General features: G+C 45.4%; 2 protein-coding genes across 3 annotated transcripts in view; one reads left to right on the top strand and one right to left on the bottom strand.

Moving 5' to 3' along the window:
• Positions 1-472: 472 nt before the first annotated feature.
• GTF3C4 (general transcription factor IIIC subunit 4) lies at positions 473-11,018 on the bottom strand. The gene is made up of 5 exons (XM_088147061.1): positions 10,628-11,018; positions 7,615-9,426; positions 6,009-6,139; positions 4,164-4,252; positions 473-3,724 (listed from the first exon to the last, which is right to left on the bottom strand). Exons 1-5 carry the CDS (start codon positions 10,997-10,999, stop codon positions 3,660-3,662), a joined length of 2,469 nt encoding a protein of 822 aa, XP_088003187.1. The 5' UTR covers positions 11,000-11,018; the 3' UTR covers positions 473-3,659.
• Positions 11,019-12,078: 1,060 nt separating this feature from the next.
• Positions 12,079-19,498, top strand: part of DDX31 (DEAD-box helicase 31) — a 49,073-nt gene continuing 41,653 nt past the window's right edge. For both annotated transcript variants that reach the window (XM_007425197.4, XM_015887561.3), the window contains exons 1-8: positions 12,079-12,370; positions 13,960-14,198; positions 15,409-15,484; positions 16,167-16,210; positions 17,751-17,821; positions 18,104-18,168; positions 18,670-18,714; positions 19,137-19,178. In XM_007425197.4, the coding sequence (XP_007425259.1) occupies positions 12,260-12,370; positions 13,960-14,198; positions 15,409-15,484; positions 16,167-16,210; positions 17,751-17,821; positions 18,104-18,168; positions 18,670-18,714; positions 19,137-19,178 (693 nt within the window). In that variant the 5' untranslated portion in view covers positions 12,079-12,259. The remainder of the gene's footprint in view (positions 12,371-13,959; positions 14,199-15,408; positions 15,485-16,166; positions 16,211-17,750; positions 17,822-18,103; positions 18,169-18,669; positions 18,715-19,136; positions 19,179-19,498) is intronic.

Raw genomic sequence — 19,498 nt, forward strand, 5'->3', positions numbered from 1 at the left:
TGTGACATTTCCTGCAGGTCTCTCACACACAGATACTTCCTTGTCTTCTTCAAGTCTATATAGCTTTTCCTTATCATGAATGTCACGACAGACGGCTGGGCTTACACATCACCCTGACCTGGGTTTCTGAATCAATCCATTTTCTGAATGTGGACAACATCCTGAATCATATGCTACGGAAAGAGCTGATTCAGGCAACACACTAAGCTACACAATAAACCAAGTTTTTTAGACTAGGTCTTGAATTGACCTGATTAAGCATGATATATGGACACAGCCAGTGTCCCACTGGACAACCAAATACTGGTTTTGACCTCAAGTCATGTCTGGTCTTTCCAGCTGATGGCTCCTTCAGCTGGGAATTAACACTGAAAGGGGAAATCACTTGAGAAAATGGTGGTATGTTGGGAGACAAGGTGAGGCTGAGCGTCACAGTACCCCAAAAGTCGAGAAAAAACAATAAATAGGAGAATTGCTGAGAAAGGTAGGTCTTTATTCATTTTTTTCCTCTGGAAAGCGTCTGGATTCCTCAGGGTTTGGCTTACATGGGGCCGCTATCCACACAACAAACGCATTGGGTACTCTGCCCTTTATGGTGATTACACAACAGGGAAGTCAACTCTGCTGCTGCTTCGTTAAAGCACACACCGGGAAAGTTGTCCGTTGCTTTATTTACAAAGGGCTTCATGTAACCGAGGGGCTGTGACATTAGACAAAACACATTCTCCAACTATATTTCACACCTATCAGAAAAAGCCATCGTGAACATTCGCAGTCACGGACCATCTCCAAGGGAACAGAGGAGCACCCGAGAATTTTTCATAACGCTGCCTTGACTTGGGTGGGCTAGAAACAGAATGTGTTCTCTGCCACACACTTGTTTTGTTTTTCTGCTTTCGCTTTTCAAACAACAGACAAAAAACTTGACTAGATCCAGGTATGGGAATGTTTTAAAGAACCCAGAAGAGCTCAGATCAGCACAGGCAGACTCTGGAAGCTTGCAACGGGTCTGGAGCGGGTAAGACGTTTTTTACATTGTATTCCCACAATGCCTAGAATGATAAGCCATGATTAACAAAGTGCATTATCATTATGTCTTTTGTGGTTGACGGCCTTGCTTTAGCACAGTTGTTTCTCAGTCTGAGCAGTTTTAAGATATGTGGACTTCAAGCTGGCTGGGGAGTTCAGGGAGTTGAAGTTAAATTGCTGTGAGCCACCTAGAGTTATGTATTTGAGATGGATGGCCATATAAATTGAAATAATAAATAAATAAAGTTCTCCTTCCTTGCGTTACGGCATTTAGGAGGAAAGAGTAGCGTAAGAGAGAAGCAGGCTGAGAAAGAAACGGAACTCTGGCTTTAAAAACAATCAACAGATGGAAGTTGTTAACACCTTATTTCATAAATAGCAACTCAGTGCAGTGACAGAAAACCCAAGAGCTCTCAAATGCTCACAGAATCTCTGCCTTGAAGATGGGAGGCTCCTGTTGCAAGATTCTGAACCTCACCCCAATCTTTGTTATTTACTGCAATCTCTTGCTTTCTGGATTGTGCTTGCTCTAAGAAGCTTGACAACGAGATACTTTAGGATTCCAAACAAGAAGAACCAAAGCCAACCTTGTGGCTGAATGGACGCTGTAGCTGGTGTGTGTGTGACAACCCTCCCCCCTCCCCCCAGGACAACTGGGGTTTCTTTGGCAGTGTTGACTGAAGGTAAGGCAGCTCCTTGCTTCCTCATCTTACCCTAGCAAAGAACATTTCGTTCAATATTTAATTAGCCTTTTACGCTGTTTAATCCAATTAACCCAGTACTGTCTAATGCGTACTATTACGTGCTCTCAGTAGGATCCCTGTGAATGGCTCTGACAAAGCAAGAAAAGGAGGGTTGTTGGCAAAAACCCTTCCCACCCCCTTGATGGAGCTACCTCTTTCCAGCATGACAAACAAATGCATAGTAAACACAACCAATCTGTATTTTCAACCACTGGCCCACTCAGCCTCTTTTGGCCTCCCCCTCAAGGGGAACATCCGTCACTATGGCAAGCTGTGTTGCCAGGATGATAGAGATGGTAGCACAGCACATACAAGTCCTGGATTCACTATGGCTGCCTGACATGGCTGTTTCCCACCTTTTGCCACCCAAAATCTATTTTGATGGGAGATTTAACTTCACACTCAGTTTAAACTCAACAACAAGATGTTGTTCAATTGTTGGAATACCAATCCAGGACACCTTGCAAGCAAATCTCTGGGCCAAAGAAGAAAACTTGATGCCTTCTTGATATCTTGGACTACAGTTCCCAGGATCGCTGGCCACGATTGCTGGACTAGATGTCATCTCAACATCCTCCACTATCTTGGTAGCATCAGTGACTTCAGGAGGTTCACAACCATCAATACTAACTCATCAGAGATGTTACAGAGCATCAGGCTAGATTCAATCAATACTCAAATGTACAACAAGCCCACCTAAATCAATAAGATGTGAATCAACTGAAGTCCCCCAGTAGAATGAAAAGCTGTGAACTGCAGAGACTTTTCCATGCTCAGGTGAAACAAAGAATATTCTCCATGGCATTGTTGACATGTAGGTCAAGGAATGAGAGGGGAAAACAAGAGGCTGCACCATTTCAGACCGCAGTGCTCAATGCTCACCGATTAAAACAATTAATAACGAAAAAGGGCTTCTCTCCTGAAAGAAACCCAACACGGGGGAAACATAGGCATTTTCTATTTGCAGCAGGAATATTTAAAATAATAACAACAAGAATGACTGAACAAGGTCCTCCTTGCCCTGCAGCCCAAAGGGATTAAGGAGACAGAAAGAACTGCCACGCATGCCTTGAGGGAATGATGTCTGGCTGATTTTCAAGGGACCAAGGGTGACAAGAAATTTTGCCATTCCTAAACTGGAGGAACAGGGACAACTCCTGACAGGGGATAGATCTTGCTAAATGAGAAAAGCAGCCCAAATTTGGAGGTGAACATATGAGAAGGAGTGGTGGTGGTGGAAGAATTACTGGCAGCAGCTGAGGAAATCAGAATAAAAATACTGATGCTTAAAATAATACAAGCACGTGCAATTTGCTCTTTTGAACTAAACTCCCCGTAGTTGGTTCAGAGGGATTTTAGTCTGCCTGGAAGTTCTTGAAAGGAGGCCTAGAACATGTTTGCTAATCTTAGTAATGGACAACATGGGTACTTTTCTTCACTGACTACAGGCATGCAAGTTTTTCTGAAACAGTTTAAAAACCCATACATTATTTGTAATAATTTAATTGTCTCTGGTTCGGTAAGTGCCAACATTCATTAGACGTTAAGGAAGGAAAGCATCAGAGTCAATGTTGTGCCGGTCCATCAAGCAGTACCTGCTCAGTTGGGCAACCAGCTTTGCTCCAACAAAAGCATCTCTTTGTGGAATAAAAAGGTCTTTGATTCCACATCCTAATTGCCGAAAACAACCAAGGGCCAACGCTGAACCTGACCAGAGTTCAGAAGCATTTCGAAAACGCTGATGGTAGCATTTCTTAAGAAAAGGCCTTGGCATCTCTCAGAAAGGGGGTTTTTACAGGCTGGAGCGAGCCTTTGTGCCGATCCAATGTTGATGGTGCTTTGGCCACTAGAGAATGCTGCTTCAAGCTCACCACCTTGACACATTCTCTAGAAAACAGGAGAGTCGCAGAAAGTACAAGGCCCCTGCAACAACCTCTTGATCCATTCAGGATCTGAAAATAAGAAAAGATGTTGTTGAAGAACGAAACGAGGGAGGAAGAAAAGGAGGAGACACTTGAGGTGCACAAGGTGCTATGTGTTTGCTCCAAACTGCCAAACTCCAACCTTATTCCTTAAGGTTTCAGCAAATTATGGGCTGATAAACAGAAAATGAGAATAACGATCTTTGGAGAGCTGTCCCTTTCTTTAAAACATATTGGACTAAACAATAATGTGTGCAATCTGATTTTCTCTTGTTACTTTAGAGACAAAGTGGCGCGGGAGGAAAAATAGGACAAGGCCCTGTTTGCAGACATGCACTCTCTCTGATTAGGTTTCAAACTGTTTTTGAAATAAAGGAACGAAGTACAGGGCCAAGAGTAGAGAAAGACATGAATCAATCAAATCCACGATATTCAGGCAGCCTTTCCAAGTCAAAAGAAAAGTGCTCACCTTCCGGAGTGCAGTGGCGAGCAATGCTGTCACGAAGCAAGCATCTCCTGTACACCAAACTCTGACAGGCCTGGTAGGTTAAAAAGCACCTGAAGCAAATGAATTATGAAAAAGGTGGCAGTGAGGACTGTTCAGTTCACACCAGATGTTTAACCATGCCCCTTATTCACCCATTTCTGGTCTGCACAATACACCGAATTGAACACTAATCAAACAACTGAATCTGCACAACAACCTGAGCCATGGGGGGAAAAAATCTAACCCAGTTGGGCACGTTGTGGTTGTGCATGTCCTAAATCTTCAGGTAACTTGGTTAAGTGGATTGCAGAAACGTAACCAGAGGGCTGGGCTTGGTTTTCACTGCCATATCCCCTAGCTTTATCCATAGCAGAAAGTGGGTCTGGGTTCAGATCGCGTTGTTAAGCCACAGAAAGGAACAACAAAAAATAAGGTTAAAATGAATCATGATTAGCAGCATGGTACAAATGAAGCCTCTACATTTTGAACTGAGTTAGTTACATGTATTTTGTGAACCCAGAACCCAGCCAAAGGACAGAGTACCATTAGGCTTCAAAAAGATCCCATTGGGGACCTCTGAGTTTTAAAAACATCTGATTTCTCCCTGATTTCTGCATGCCCATCTCCCATCAGCCAGCATCACACAAGATGCTAAGCCAAACTGAGATCTCTTTGGTTCTGGCTGAGTATGCTGGGTGAGCCCAGCCAAATATGGTTTATTCTAGAAACGAGAATTTGGTATGTTGTGTAAACCTAGCCACTGAGTTGGTTTGGAGTTGGGCAGTGCCTAAATTGAATAAATTAAATTAAATCATCTATGTCCAAGTGCAGCTGTAATCCTACAAAGAAAGTTCCATTTCACTCATCACTACTGAGTAAAGGATATCACAACGAGCGCACTGAAGTTCATAAGATGAAAGTTCTCTCTCCCTTCAAAGTATCTTCTGCGATACGGTAGCATTTCGTTCGACATGCAAATTACATTAAAATGGTGTACACTTTTCACTTTTTGTACTATACTGAAGTCTAACAGACCTGCCAGATCAGTTCCCAATCACATTAAAGAACTGAAAAAAAGGAATGTTCTTAAAAAATCAGCCAACTTTCATGAAACATACAAAAATGCAAACATTCCCAACAATTAAAAGTTCGGCAGGATCTGTAAGGCTAACAAGTATATCAAGGCACATATTTTTTGTGGACTGGAAACTGACCTGTCAGATCACTGGGCTTCAAATCAATCTAGCAACAATAAACAATTCTCAAAGGAGGGTTTTACTTAAACTCCGGCAGTGAAATGATTTCATGATGATAAACCAGAACACTCAGCTCCCATAATTCCAGTTCTACACCAGGATTCCTCTTTTGCCTTTTACTTTCCTGTTATCTACTGAATTTATCCCCAAGACAATGTTCACGTGTCCAATAGTACAAGGACAGATGCTAAAAGAAATGAAATTCTAACATCAGACGTGGACACTTTGTGCTAACTACACAAGCTGAAAAATCTGATGTGAAAAACACTTCTGAGTATTACATGCTAAGCTTTCCAAGAAACTAAAACCATTGTTTTATGTCTGCCATGAACAGAAGGAGAGTTAAAGGGAGCCCGGGGGGCAAAGTGAGACACTTGGGCCGGCAACCACAAACTTAGAAAACAGCATTTGGAAGGATTTTGGCTAGCTAATGGCCAATCAGGCTTTTCCAGCGCCTCTCACATTAGCAGACACTTCTGTGGTGCGCAAAAACACATTTCAAATCTGCTGCCTGGGCCTCTTCTCAAGTCATCATAAGATGGGGAAAAGAGGGAGAAGCCATTTAACGCACCTGAGCCAAATGTGCCCATTGGAGCAAACAGCCTGCTTGCGGTCTGTGAACGGCAGGATCTCTTTACACAAACTGCAGCGCTCAGGGAACGTCTGTTTGTTCATCTTCTTTAAGATGTGCCCAATCAGTACCTGGGAAAACATAGCAAGAGCGCTTATAGGGAGAGAGAGCGGCATACGGAAAGGGAAAGGAATCTCGCAGGAAGCTGGTTCTTTCTGAAGAGCTCAAGATGGAAATCCCCAAACCTGTTTAAAATGGAATTTAAAGGAATAAGGAGGGAGGGGGGTAAAAAAAACCCCACAGGTATCTCAAGTGTGCAAAATGCAGAGTGCATGATTTCTGTGTGTGCTGCTGAGGAATTAAATTGCCACAATTCCCACTCATCTTGGGGAAAAAAAAGAATAAAGAATGGATGGTTGAATATATAAGAGAAGAAATTTAAGAACAGGTGACTGTCTAGAGAGCAGAATGCTGTAACTTGGAACATGCTCTTTTGATCTCTTGTGTGAGTGGAGTTTCAAATGTTGGCTGCTTAGGAACTACTGGAAAGAGAAGGGGGTTCTGGCAACCACTGAACTCTATGCTTGTTATTTATGGAAAAGGCCTATTTATGGAAGTGTTGCTTTGCAGATTAACTTAAGCAAAGAGATAGGCCTTGGAGGCAGAAACCTTAGTGAGATTTCAAGAAAAAAGGGAGGCAGGGGGGCGGAAGGGGGAGAGAGAAAGGTAAGATTTCTAGACCCAATAATGCCTCGCTTGTCACTTCTAGACAATACTGCAGTTTTCTTACAATAATTTACAGACAAATCAGTACCAGCAGTTCTGCTTCTTCAGACTACAGGGTGCTATTAGGATTTCAATCTACTTCTTAATAATGTGTATGTGTTGGGGAGAAAAAAGCAGGTTAAGAAACATCCTGCTTTTTATAGTTCCATTGTTTAAAGCTGAGTTATGCAGAGTTTGCCCACAGTTGCAGAGTTTGTTATCTGTAAAGGAGTGTGGAGATCACCCTGAAGGAATGCAAGAACAGTTAAGTAAATGTCAACCTAGCCCCGGAAAAAGAAACTCAGGATTACCTGCCTTATATTATCCACCAAAAGAAAATAATGTAATTCCCCCTTAAGAGGTGGCCAGTAATGCTACTTCTGAACTTGAGTTTTGTAGAAGGCTGGACTGGCTGGGGAATTCTGGGAGTTGAAGTCCACACATCTTAAAGTTCCCAAGGCTGAGAAGCACTGCTATAAGGTAAAACACAAGTGCCATTCCTTCAGATTCAACGCTCTTGACTAACCCATTTCTAATCCTGCATTTCAACAAGCCCAGGTGCCACGTCTGGACGTAACAGAAAGCAAGAACGTGGGGACCTCAATTTTACCGTCCTGAGTGGCAAAACTAACCCGAAACTCACAAGGAAACAACAGCTTTCCAGAACATCCAAATTCAGATTCTTTTCCTAAATTTTTTTGGGGGAAGGGGAGCGATAAACTAAGAGTGAGTACACAACCAGAAACATTTGATTCTGCACAAGCCAGTACGGTCTATGTAAATCATAAGCCAATCAAGATCTTTCCACAACCCAATGGTCTTGATGTCAAGATGCCCTCACCCGTGCTGTCCTGTCCTCGTAGCTTTTGTCTGACGTCAAGAAGTCACAGACCCCCCTTGTGGGAATGCTGGTGTTCTCTGTAATCCAAGTATGGAGGTAGACTTCTCCCAACACTCGCTTCATATGCTCTCGGGTCAAATGCATTTCTACCGCTTCAATCTGGGCCTGGATCTCAAGCAGCTTTTCTTCCATCTGCTCCCGGGCTGAGGGGACTGACTGAGAGGTATTTGCTGACTCATCCAAGACCCTTCCTTTGGGTGCCTCACTCTGACACTGCCTGCCCTGGTCTGAAGGCGGCTCCTCCTGCTCACGTTCCTCGCTACGGCCTGCTCCAGGGGAATGTGCTATTAAGACCTTGGTGTCCTCGTGGGTCGGCCTCCACAGTGCCTCGGAAGGGGGAATCTGCAGCGACTGATACAAAATCCGTAGGAGGAACAGTTTAAAGCGCCAGAAGTACGCAGACCCAAAATGTTCAATCTTTTTATCCAGAGCTTCCTGCAGAAAGCGTGGGATGTGCTTATCTTTCAAGATTTTCCAGCGGACAAGATCCGTGAGGTCTACCTGCTTGAAAAGGTTTTGGACAGACGATTCCAGCAACTGAGCAGCTGCTTCCTCAAACGTTTTCAGGGTTACAAACTGGACCTGATAGGTTTTGGTGGTGGGATGGAGCCCGTTGGTCATGCCCTTTGTGGTAATGACAGCCAGGTATGCGCCACATGGGCTCACAGCAATCCCATGGGTCCTGACAGAGCCAAAGACGTCCGACAGCTTGATCAACTGGTGTTCGAATTTTAGCGCAATGTCTGTGAAGATGGGAATTAACTGTCTGACCTTCCCGTCCACAGAGCAGGTGTAGACAGTACCGTTCTGTTTGTCTGCGGTCATGGAGATGATTGGCAAAGAGTGGAGCCCAGTCACGTGGGAGTTATGGACGGTCAAGCCTGCTTTGGATATCAAGAGAAGACACCAAAAGACATAACAGCCTCTTGCCGCCACCACCAAACTGCAGCTACATTTCTGATAGGGGTGGTAGAGAGGAATGCTCTTGATACTCTGCACCGGCAAATGATCCATTTCCTGCCACAAAACCACCGGTTGTCTCAAGGTGAAGTAACCTTTGACTGCTTTAAGGTTGACAGGGAGAATCTTAACTGGCCCAAAAGCACTGCCCACGATCAGTCCGCTCATTTTCCTGTTATTATGTTCGTATTCCCACCACGACAAAACACTGGGGGAACTGATTCCTGACTCGATGGTATTACAGGACGTGATGGATTCTTTGCCTGTGAATGGAAGTTGGCACTGCCATACGGCAATGTTCCCGTTTTCGAAGACCACGGCCAAGAGCACGCTGCTCACATCCTGGCACTCGTTGTTATGTTTCACCTGCTGGATGGTGCAGATGGCGGACCATTCCATGCGGACCGGGGTCTGCATGCTGTGTCTCCTCTGGAATTCAGAGAGATCCCCTAAGTCTTCCCGGGAAGTCTCTGTCTTACAAAGCCTGTAACTGTTTTCATACAGGCACTCTCCATAGAGTTCAGTCAAGTCAGCTAACTGCACCCACTGAAGTCTGTTCAGATTAGCGTGGATGGTCAGCCTATTGTCCATGGTCAAAGCAGCTAAGAGACACCGGCCATTTGCATCACAACCCAGCGGAGACCAGCTGCAGTATCTGAAGCCGCGCATCGAGGACAGAGACTTCCCTTCAGGATTGAACACTCTGTCCAATGTGAATGTCTGGCTCACTACTGGATCGTTTGAACTTGCAAACTTGTTTTTGCATTCACCAACTTCCTTTTTGGAACCGACCTGTGCAGGGAAAAAAAGGGGGAGGGAACAGGTTTTATAATGCATTCGAAATGATAAAGAAGCTTTTTTCAGCACAACAGTTGATTTGTTAGTTACCGATTATAGTACACAGTGAAGTCAATTCTGGAATCTAAAGCACTAAAAAACACAAAAACCAAGTATGTTTATTACTGAATTTCTGGCCTTATTGAAACTGAACAGTTGCCTTCCTGGACCAGACCACCGTTCATGTAAGTCAGCATCCTGTTTGTAACTGCAAATCAAATGTTACAGCTACAACTAGAGTGCGAAAGCAACCACTTCTTGTTATTTACCCCCGAAATCTGAAGTTCAAAAGTCTTACATGTCATGATCCATAGCACCAAACTCCATGAAAATGCTCCCCTTTTTTTCAAGAACATCAGAGGTCCACTGAACTGGACAAAATGCCTGTGGGGTTCAGAGTTTTATCTACAGTGGCTGCTTAGATATCTCTGAGACACTGACAATCATGACCACAGGAAGGACAACGGTCTTTTAAATGCAGAAGCACGTTATCTTGGGTGCCTTAAATGTCCATAGATCCACTCTCCATGAACCTGCCAAGTTCTCTTATGAGGCTTAATTATAGGCTGGATTACTGCCTATAACTAACCCTGGTTGCTGGCCAAGGATAAGCTAAGCAGGCAGGGTCTTCAGGGTGAGAAGGGAACCATTTCACAGTTTCGAAAGGCGGTTCTGATCTTGGCCCAAAAGCGAAGCCTGACCAGAAAACCGGCTTCTGCGTCTCTTAAATTGTGGGACGGTCGCAATGACTCTGAGGGTAGAGGGGGATCTCCCACACCTCTATCCCACACGGCAGTTTCACCACGGCTGCCCATCCACCTGCCCCAGAGCGAGGCAACCCGGTGCCCTTCACGTCCTTTCAGGGTTAGGGCTCCCATTATCCCTAGGCAGCCAAGGAACATAGGCACGGTAGTCCAAAACAGTGCACGCACTGTTTGGCTTCATCCCTTCGCGGCTGGCTTCGGTGCCCTCGGCTGCTACCTTCACAGCTGTGGGGCCTCCGACTCCAACTGGGCAGGGCATCAGGGAGATCGACGTCCCAGGCGGCAGGAGGAGCTGGGGCTGGCGGGGGGGGGGCGCCCGCCCACCTCCCGGTCCCTCCCCCCCTCCCTCCCGCGCCGCCCTGGCCCCCGTGGCGGCGAGGTCCCCGGCCCACCTTGAGGTGACAGGCGGCGGCGGGGGCGGGCACGGCCGTGCGGTGGATGACGAGGTCGCCGCCGCCGCCGCGGATGTCGCTCAGCTGCTCGAGGACGGCCACGCTGCGGGCGGTGCTGACCGACACGCGGTGGTCCTCGGACCAGGCCAGCGGCTCCGAGCCGCTCACGCTGTGCTGCAGCCGCACCGCCGGCTCGCGCCGCACCGCCGTCACCCGGAACCCGGCGCGGCTGCTGGGGCCTGCCCTTCCCGCCGCCGCGTCGTCCTCGTCTCCCGGCTCTGGCTCCTCGGCCCCGTCGGGCAGCGCGGGCGGCGGCGGCGGCGAGGGGCCCGCAGCCGGCCCGTCCGCCGGGCTCCGCTCCGCCGCCGCCATCTTGCCGTCGCCTGCGAGGGCGCCGCCGCGCATGCGCCGGCGCGCGCCGGCGCGAGGAAGGACCCCGAGGAAGGGAGTCCCGAAGGTGGCTTTCCCGCTGCCTGTGTGAAAGCAACGTGCTCTCTCCCTCCCATCCTGCGTCTCCGAGATAGGTTGCTCCTGACCGTGGAGTCCCATGCATTTTCCCATCCCCATGTATGCTCCCGTCCTCTCTCCTAGCACTGTGAACCAGGTCTTCTCCACCAAGAATCTGCTGGGACTAAAATTCCCAGTCTTCCCAAGGGTTTGGCTGGGGACCCTGGACATGGTAATCCTATCATCAAGTTGCAGAAGGCTGTGCCCTCCCCAAAATAGAAAAATTGAAATCCTCTTCTTGCAGCTGTGGTCTAGATCTCAAGAGTTTAAAAGCACAGACACCAAGGCCTTTGTTGTGGAACCATTCTAGCATCCACCCCTTTGTATTAAAGATAAAACAACCCTGGTCCTCCTGCTTCTGTTCATGCACACCCTAAACCATGGTTAGCTGGACCAAGACTTACAGGCGCCTAAAGAAGTCCAAACGAACAAACCACCTTTTAGTTTTGTGCATTGGGCAAACCCAGTGCCTGTACTTAATTTATGGCACCTCAAAAACTGAGCCGATACCTGACTTTATTTGGGTTTCAGAGGTTTTCATCCCCAACCAGGGAAAGACCAGCTGGGCCAAGTATGTCAATTTCAGCTCTGAAACATCCCCCAGAACCAGACTGGAAAGGCTAAAATAAAGCAGTTTTCTCTTGACGTTCGTCTTCTTTCCCTGGCTCCTCTAAACCCCTTCCCCAAAAGCGCGCAATTGCTTTCTGAGCATTCTAAAAAGACATTATAAAAAGAATTAACCAGTAATATTCCTATGGCTTAAAAGCAAGACATTAAGAAGCATAAAAGCAGAGTTCTCCCACTTCAGCCTCTCCCCAACCCAGTTAGGAAAGAAAGCATTTATTTCTCTTTCCAGCTAGCTCAAAGGGGCTGGATTTCCTCCCTTATGATTTTTATTTAGCAAGGAATCCCACTAGCCACCTATATGGGGGGTCCTCGCGCGGGGTAACATTCACACGTGGTTGCAGGCAGGGATTTGCTGGAAGTTTGCAACTGCGAGAATCTTTTTTTGCAACTGCCTTCCCGGAGCAATCGCTGCGGCTGCTGCCCGTCAAAGCCTCTTTGCAAACTCTGAAATCGAGCCTTCCATGCAGGAATTGTCTATCCGGGCTGGATCCCGCTAGCATGGCCTCGGATGAAGGACTGCTGATCAACGTGAGCACGCTGCCTCTGCCGAGGTCCCACCGCCCTGCCGGGCAGAGACCCCCCCACCCACAATGGGGCCGTGGGAAAAAGGTAGGCGGGTTGCAACTTGCGGGGAGAGAAAGATGCTGGCTGGCGGAGAAAGGGTGCGTTGAAACTGCTTTCCCCACGTGCCTTGCTGGGTTGCAACGCCCATCCTTCCCAGCGAGCCCGGCTCGTTTTGGCAGGGGTGCATGGGTTTGCAATCCCGCAGATTTGCCCCAGACGCAACTGAAAACAGCTCCTGTTTGGTTCTGGCTTTGCATTTTCTTTTTGAAGACTATTTGCAGCTGGCACGTGCATTTGATCCGATTTGCTTGCTGGTCTCAAAATGGAATTTATGATCCCCCACCTGACTGTTAGCCTGCAAACTTCCTGGTGTGTGTGTGTATGTGTGTGTGTGTCCATTTCTTAAGGAGACTGCACTGTAAACTTTTGGAAGCTGATTTAATTTAATTGATTTTCCTGCCCATTGCAGGGGGTGGCCTCAATGATCTTTGGGATCCCTTCCAGCTCCTTAATTCTGTGATTTTCCAACCAAAGAGCCAGAGTAGAGATTCAAACCTAGTTCACCCAAAGCTGCTATTTCAACCAATCTGATTATTTCAGATCCTGAACTCTCCTTTGGACGTGGTCCGGCGTGGGGCCCAGAGGTCTAAACAATATCCAGAACATTTTCATATTAAAACTCTTTCCCTCTCCTCTGGGGCTCCGAAGTGCATATCCAGTTTTGTTCAACCGGTTTATCTCACCTGAGCTGGGAATTGTGATTGGAAGAACAATTCATTTTAACAAGCTGCTTTTGCTAGCAAAGCTGGAGGTGTGCAATTTTTCTGGGCCAAAAAACTGGATTTTTAAGTGATGTCCTGCTTCATGTTCAAAAAGGATGGGAGGAGGCCAAGCTGAAAACTAATTTACGTTCAGTGGAACCCCCAGCAAACTACAATGATAGCGATATGGGTGAGGTGACATCGTCATGCAGATACTGCTATACAAGTACTCCTCGTTTAGCAACCACAGTGGGGACCAGCAACTCAGACATTAAGCAAAGCTAAGTGAAACATCACAATTTTACGATCTTACTTCCGCTCTCCTTGGTTTTACAGAGCTGTGAAGGTTGTACATGCAAGGATTGGTTGCAAAATTACTTTTCCATCACCGTTATAATGTGAATGGTTGCTAAACAAGGCAGTCGCTAAACGAAGACTCCCAATGCCTGACTCATACATTGCAACATCTGTGCGATGATGTCATGCACGTTTTCTCATTTGCCTCCCCTTTCCCAGCTATGTGAATGCCCATCTTCACTTCTAACATTATTAAAATGTATTAAACCCACCTTATCTGGGTTTAACAGGTTTCACTCTGTTCCACTTCTCTCCAATTAAAATTGGATCACTTTTGGTGATCTCTAGGGTGTCATCCGAAGCTTTTAATTCAGATTCCAGTTGCTTACAGGATGAACTTGGGGGGTTTAAAACAAACCGTTGTTAAAGTGGATGAAATGATTTTCTGGGTCAGAGGAACAGTATGAAGGCGACATCATGGGAGATTATAAGAAGACTGGTTGCAATTTATGCATCCGTAGCTTGGTGCATTCCTTTTAGTCGTCTTTCCTCCCTCTCTTTCTTTTCTGCCCCCAGGCCTTGAAAAGAACATTAGAAGGGGCAAAAGAAGCCCCTCCTGTAAAACAGCAGCGCTCTTCTGATTCCAAGAAGCAATGGAAAAAAACCAGGGAGAGCAGCAAAGGAACTGGGCGGCCAGTATCATCTTCGGAGAAGCTTTTGACTGAAGCCAGAGACAGCGACGTCAACAGCAAGAGGCCCTTTGTGAAGACCTCCAGTCTCTTTAAAAACAATCCAGAAATCCCTGACATTCAGAGGTACTTAACTTCTCTTTCCTAAACGAAATAAAATAAAAAGATGATTCATTCTAAACTGCATTATTTATTTGCTACTTATAATCCAGGGAGTCAAGGGGGAGGGGAGCCAATCTGAGTCTCTTTCTAATACATTCCTGCCTCCCTGGGTTTTAGGCATGCTTCTTCTTGTACCTGTTGTCCTAACAGCTTCTGGATGCCTTCTCTAGGGTCATTTCCGTGGCTCCCTACATGTATAAGCTCTCATAAGTAGATAAATCAACAGAAAGAGTGGCTGGTAATGGAGATGTTGGTGAAAGGTTTCATCCCAAGTTTTCTTTATAGAGCTCTTTGGGGATTGAGACAAAGGGTCTCAAGGAATGCCTCTTCGTTATATTTTCCATTGGGCCAATGTCCTTCCAAGTGAGGTCTGCTTGGCGCTGTCCTTTCAGCACTAGGGAAAGACATTATTATTCTGTGGGTCTCCCTAAAAATGTACAGTAATTCATTTATGCACCGGTGGGATATTTTTTAACATCTTCACTGTTGCTTTTATTCTGCCTTTGACTGCTTCGTTGCTGATCTGAAAGCGCATACAGACTTTTCGTTGCGGTTCTCCAAGTTTAGCTTAACTCCGTTCCAAAGGAGAGCTTACGTTTTTTGGAGACACTTCATCAAGGCTTCCTCAGTGCAGCAGTGTAGAAGTAGGGTTCACCTGATAGGATTTGTGGTCTGTGTGGAAGTTGGATTCTGTGAGTTTGGTTAGTGATTAGATGCTTCTTGGGAAGTATCGGTTGATTGGTGGTTGGGAATGGGCCAGCTCTGTTTGGACTGGTTGGCCAAGGCAACTGTGCAGGAACATTTGAAGAGCTTGTAAGGGCAACCAAGGGTCCTGGGAATCTAGGGTGGTCACCATAGCTTTGAGAACCACCATGTTAATTTCCCACCATACCCCAGAACAGTGGTAGACATCCTGTACTCCTTCAGATGTTGCTAAATAGCGATATGCCAACCTCCCTGGATAGAAAATGGAATGTTCCAGAATTTTTCAGAATGTTCCATTCCCAAGTCATTGAGTTTGCTCATCTCTACCATTCCCTACAACGATCAGCATGAGCCATGGGGAGCAAAGCTGGGAACTGTGTACGCGTAACGGCTGAAGATCCCCACATTTTCCAGTTCTGCCTTACGCCAGCTTTTCATTGATTCCTTGGTTGATTTGCTCCTTGCGCAGAACTGTCGTGAAACAAATTCAAGAGGAGGTCTTCACCTCAGATTCCTTTGATCAGCTGGATCTCCACCCTCACTTGGTAAGTTCTTTCTTTTTGGACAGGTGTGCAGAAATGCTTCAATGAATCTTTCCCTCGTCTGTTTTTATTCCAACTGTTTTCAGGAAGATTTTTTTTGGAATTATACAGTGGGAAGAGAGTTTGGAAATCATCTAATCCAACTTTTGGTTCCTTAGAGCTTTAAGGTGGCCGTGTGGCCTTTTCTCTCCAGCCACAGAAGGCTGGCCCTCACCTGTAGATGTTGGACTTAACGTTAAGAAGTTTCTCCTAACGTTGAAAATTTAAATGCATTTTCTGTACTTCCTGAATGAGCTCACCCAACAAGTACAACTGTATTGTTTTATTTTCTACGCATCCATAACGAGCAGTGAAGATGTCAAAATGATGTGTGTCATGACATTATTGTGTGAATGGCACAGTGAGGTAATTGTATAGAGATGTCAGAGACAACACATTCGTACGATGTTGCACAGCACCTATATGGCTCCATCTGGACACCTATGTTTCCCTTGTTTTATAGCTTAATGTATGAAGGGAACTCAAACCCAATCGCTTTTTCAACAAGCCATGTTTAAACAAACCATAGTGAAGTACAATTAAAGTGTCGCACTAAGCTAAGTGGATTTCTGTTTGAGCATAATGTAGCTGCAGTCATAAAACAACTCCAGCACTAACACTTTGATTTTATTCTTTTCTGTATCAGATTTCAACAATAACCTCTTGCTTGAAAATATCGAGCATGACCAGGTAAAAGACTTTTTGTGTGTGTGTGTGCGTGGTGTTTAAGTACTGACTCTGGATTCGAAATCCCACGGGGTGGTTGTCAACTGGCTGTTCTCTTCGAGCCATTTCACAAAGCGGTGATTGTGGGGATAAAAGAGGAACCTTTGTGGAAGCTGATTTGGGCTTCCAGAGAACATTGGGGTATATGAATGCAAGAAATATATTCTATAAACATCTGTGTGTGTAGATACATATATAGACACACACACAGAGACATACGTATACATACATATATCTATATATATCTACACACACACATACACACACACACCCAAAATCAATTAAAGCCATTAATGTGTGTGTATTTATATACATACGTGCACACACCAGAATGAAGCAAAGCCATTATATATATTATATGTTGTTATGTGTTATACATTATATAATAATATATTATTTATATTCCGAGAGACATATAGCAGATTCAAGTAAAGCTATTTTATGTCTGTGTGTATTTTTATACATACATGCACGCACCAGAATGAAGCAAAGCCATTATATATATTATATATTATTATATATTATACTGGTCACGACCCGAATCAAATTTCCCCATAAGGTTCAATGTAATTACAGTTAATCAGTTCTGAACCGTATGTATTTTTAAAAAAAAAACGCAAAAATATGACAAAATACAGTACGAAGAGAGAGAACGCTAACCTTGCTCGATGCGACTTCTGGCGTGGAGGACAGGAACGCGGGTGGGGAGGCGGTTATTGCTTGGAGGGAGAGTCCCCCTCCCTACAGGAAGCCACGACCACGTGTCACGGGAGGGAAAATGGCCACGGATCCTGTTCGTCACCCGATCCGGCGTTCGCGAACGGAGGCAAAATTTTGCGAACGGAGCTGTTCGTGACCCGAATTGGTCGTGAACAGAAGCGTTCGTGACCCGAGGTACCGCTGTATTATATTATTTATATTCCCAGACACGTGTATCAGACTCAAGTAAAGCTATTTTATCTGTGTGTGTATTTAAATACATACATGCACATCCCAGAATGAAGCAAAGCTATTTTATATATATATATATATATATATATATATATATATATATACACACACACATATACATACATACATACACACACACACACACATACACACACACACACACACACACATATTTCCAGAGGCACATAGCAGGAAGCTATTTTATATGTGTATTTTATACGTACATGCACACACCAGAATGAAGTAAAGCTATCAGATACATACACAGGCACGCAGGCGTACCAGAATCAATTAAAGCCGTTTGATTTATAAAGTTCTGTATGTGTGTCATTGTGTAGATACGCAAAAGCACAGAAACCAACTGAGTATGCCAGACAAAAATTATCACCAGCTATAGTAATAGCGATAAATGCTGCATGAAAATTGTACAGGCTGTCAGGACAGATGTAACAGAGCTTATAGGTGAAACCGCTGAGCAGAGATCTGCTTCTTTGTCCTCTGACCCCAAGGAAACTTGGTTGATGGTCTCATGGTGTCTTTGAACCTCCCCCAGTGTTCAGAAGGAGACAATTCCCAGACTGTTACAAGGGAAGGATGCTCTGGTGAGATCACAGACGGGCTCAGGTGAGAATTTGGCTGCTCCTGTTTGGGAATGACAGCCATCCAGTTCACAACAGGATGATGGTGGTGCAACCTGTTGGCTTGAGAGACCTTTTTGGGGCTTCCGTGGTCTCCGCAGGCAAGTGGGACTGGTTTTTTAAGGGGTGGTGTGGCGGCCTTAAACATCTACCAAATTCTGCCCTGCTCTGTGGGGAATTTATGGGACAAAGCTGCTCATTTATTACTTTTTTCTAGCCTCCCAACTTTTTTTTTCCTGATGACCCCCTTCTTGTTACTCCCCTCCAGGAAAGACACTTGCTTATAGCATCCCCCTTGTACAGTCCTTGCAAAAATTGGAGCCAAAAATCAAGGTGAGCGTATTGCATGAGGCTAACCTTCTGCAGAGGAGCGAGCTATCCATTTTGGGGGTTCGGGCTGGAGATTATCGTAGCAACAGCCTTAATTTCTCGGCGTTCCTATTTTTTTCTTGCTTTTCCCTTCCTCTGTTGGAATAGGGTGTATTTTAACCCGCTAAAGCACCCCCGTTATTGTTTGACCTTAGTAAATAAAGATCAAAAAAAGAATTCATACCGTATGCATGCGTGTTTATCCCACACGCGTGGGTGTGTATACATATATGCTACATATATCAATGCAACAAAGATAAAATGGGTTGGTCCTATAGTTCTTCTCTTCTATTCCCAAAATTCCTAGCCAGTTCTGCATGCACCGTAGAGCAGATCGCTGCGCAAACAGTCTGTAAATTGCTAAGCGTTGGGTTGGCCTAAGAGGGCAAGATCTTTTTTCTATTCTTGAAAGTTCGTATCCTGTTTTGCTCCTCATCTCTCCTGTCTCCCTGTTGCTTCCTCCAGCGTAGTGACGGGCCGTATGCCCTCGTCCTGGTTCCAACCAGAGAGGTAAGTTTACTTGCCCGGATTAATTTTAATCCTAATCTTATGATTTCGGTTCCATCAAGGCATTCAGACGGAATTCAGAGTTCTCTGATCACGTAGAATCGCTTCTTAGCCAACCCCATTGCTGGTCCTACAGCTTGGTGGGAACTGATCATTTCTCTTTCCCTGCAAGTTCCCATGATCCCCAGCTAGCAAGCTGGCAGGGGAATATGGGAATTAATCCAATACCTCTGGTGAACACCAGCAGTGGGGAAGTTGATACAAAGTGCTGGCATTTGCCTCCAGAGGAAACCCTGTTTATTTTTAACAACCAGTCTATAGGGATGGGGGGAAATATATCTCTTCCCTATGTGGAGGGGGTGAAAAAGTTAGGGGCAAAGTGGGATTGTGGAAATGGCGTCATTAATGTGCCCTCTTCTCTCCAGCTAGTCCTGCAGAGTTTTGAAACACTCCAGAAGCTCTTAAAGGTAAGCATTGATTGAAGGAGATGGAAGACAGGTTGGGGTTAGATTTTGTCACCATCTGGAGAGAGTAGTATTTAAAAAAATATATATATATTTTTGCTGGCTCCCTGCCCACCGCACTGGATGGGACTTGAGATTGAGTGGAGAATTAACATTTAAAAACCCCTGTTCAGGTAGCAGTGGAGATTTCTGGATGTAATGTTTGTGGGGCCTTCACCTTCCTCTCTGTTGGACTTTTAAGTGCATCATGAGATCAGCCGCCTTTCTGAGCCCAGTTGGAGTGTTGAGATCCTGTGGCGAGCGCACTCACAAAATGGTGGCCG

Source organism: Python bivittatus, unplaced genomic scaffold (assembly GCF_059951505.1).
Source record: "Python bivittatus isolate LINGU-HERP-01145 unplaced genomic scaffold, Pbiv_v1 ctg000160_np1212, whole genome shotgun sequence".
Classification (NCBI taxonomy): Eukaryota; Metazoa; Chordata; class Lepidosauria; order Squamata; family Pythonidae; genus Python; species Python bivittatus.

Coding starts and splice junctions, on each gene's coding strand:
- GTF3C4 (XM_088147061.1), bottom strand. CDS start 10,999: ATGGCGGCGGCGGAGCGGAGCCCGGCGGACGGGCCGGCTGCGGGCCCC. Junction 9,427..10,627: donor CCGCCGCCTGTCACCTCAAG/GTGGGCCGGGGA, acceptor TTCCCTGCACAG/GTCGGTTCCAAAAAGGAAGT. Junction 3,725..4,163: donor TCGCCACTGCACTCCGGAAG/GTGAGCACTTTT, acceptor TCTTATTTTCAG/ATCCTGAATGGATCAAGAGG.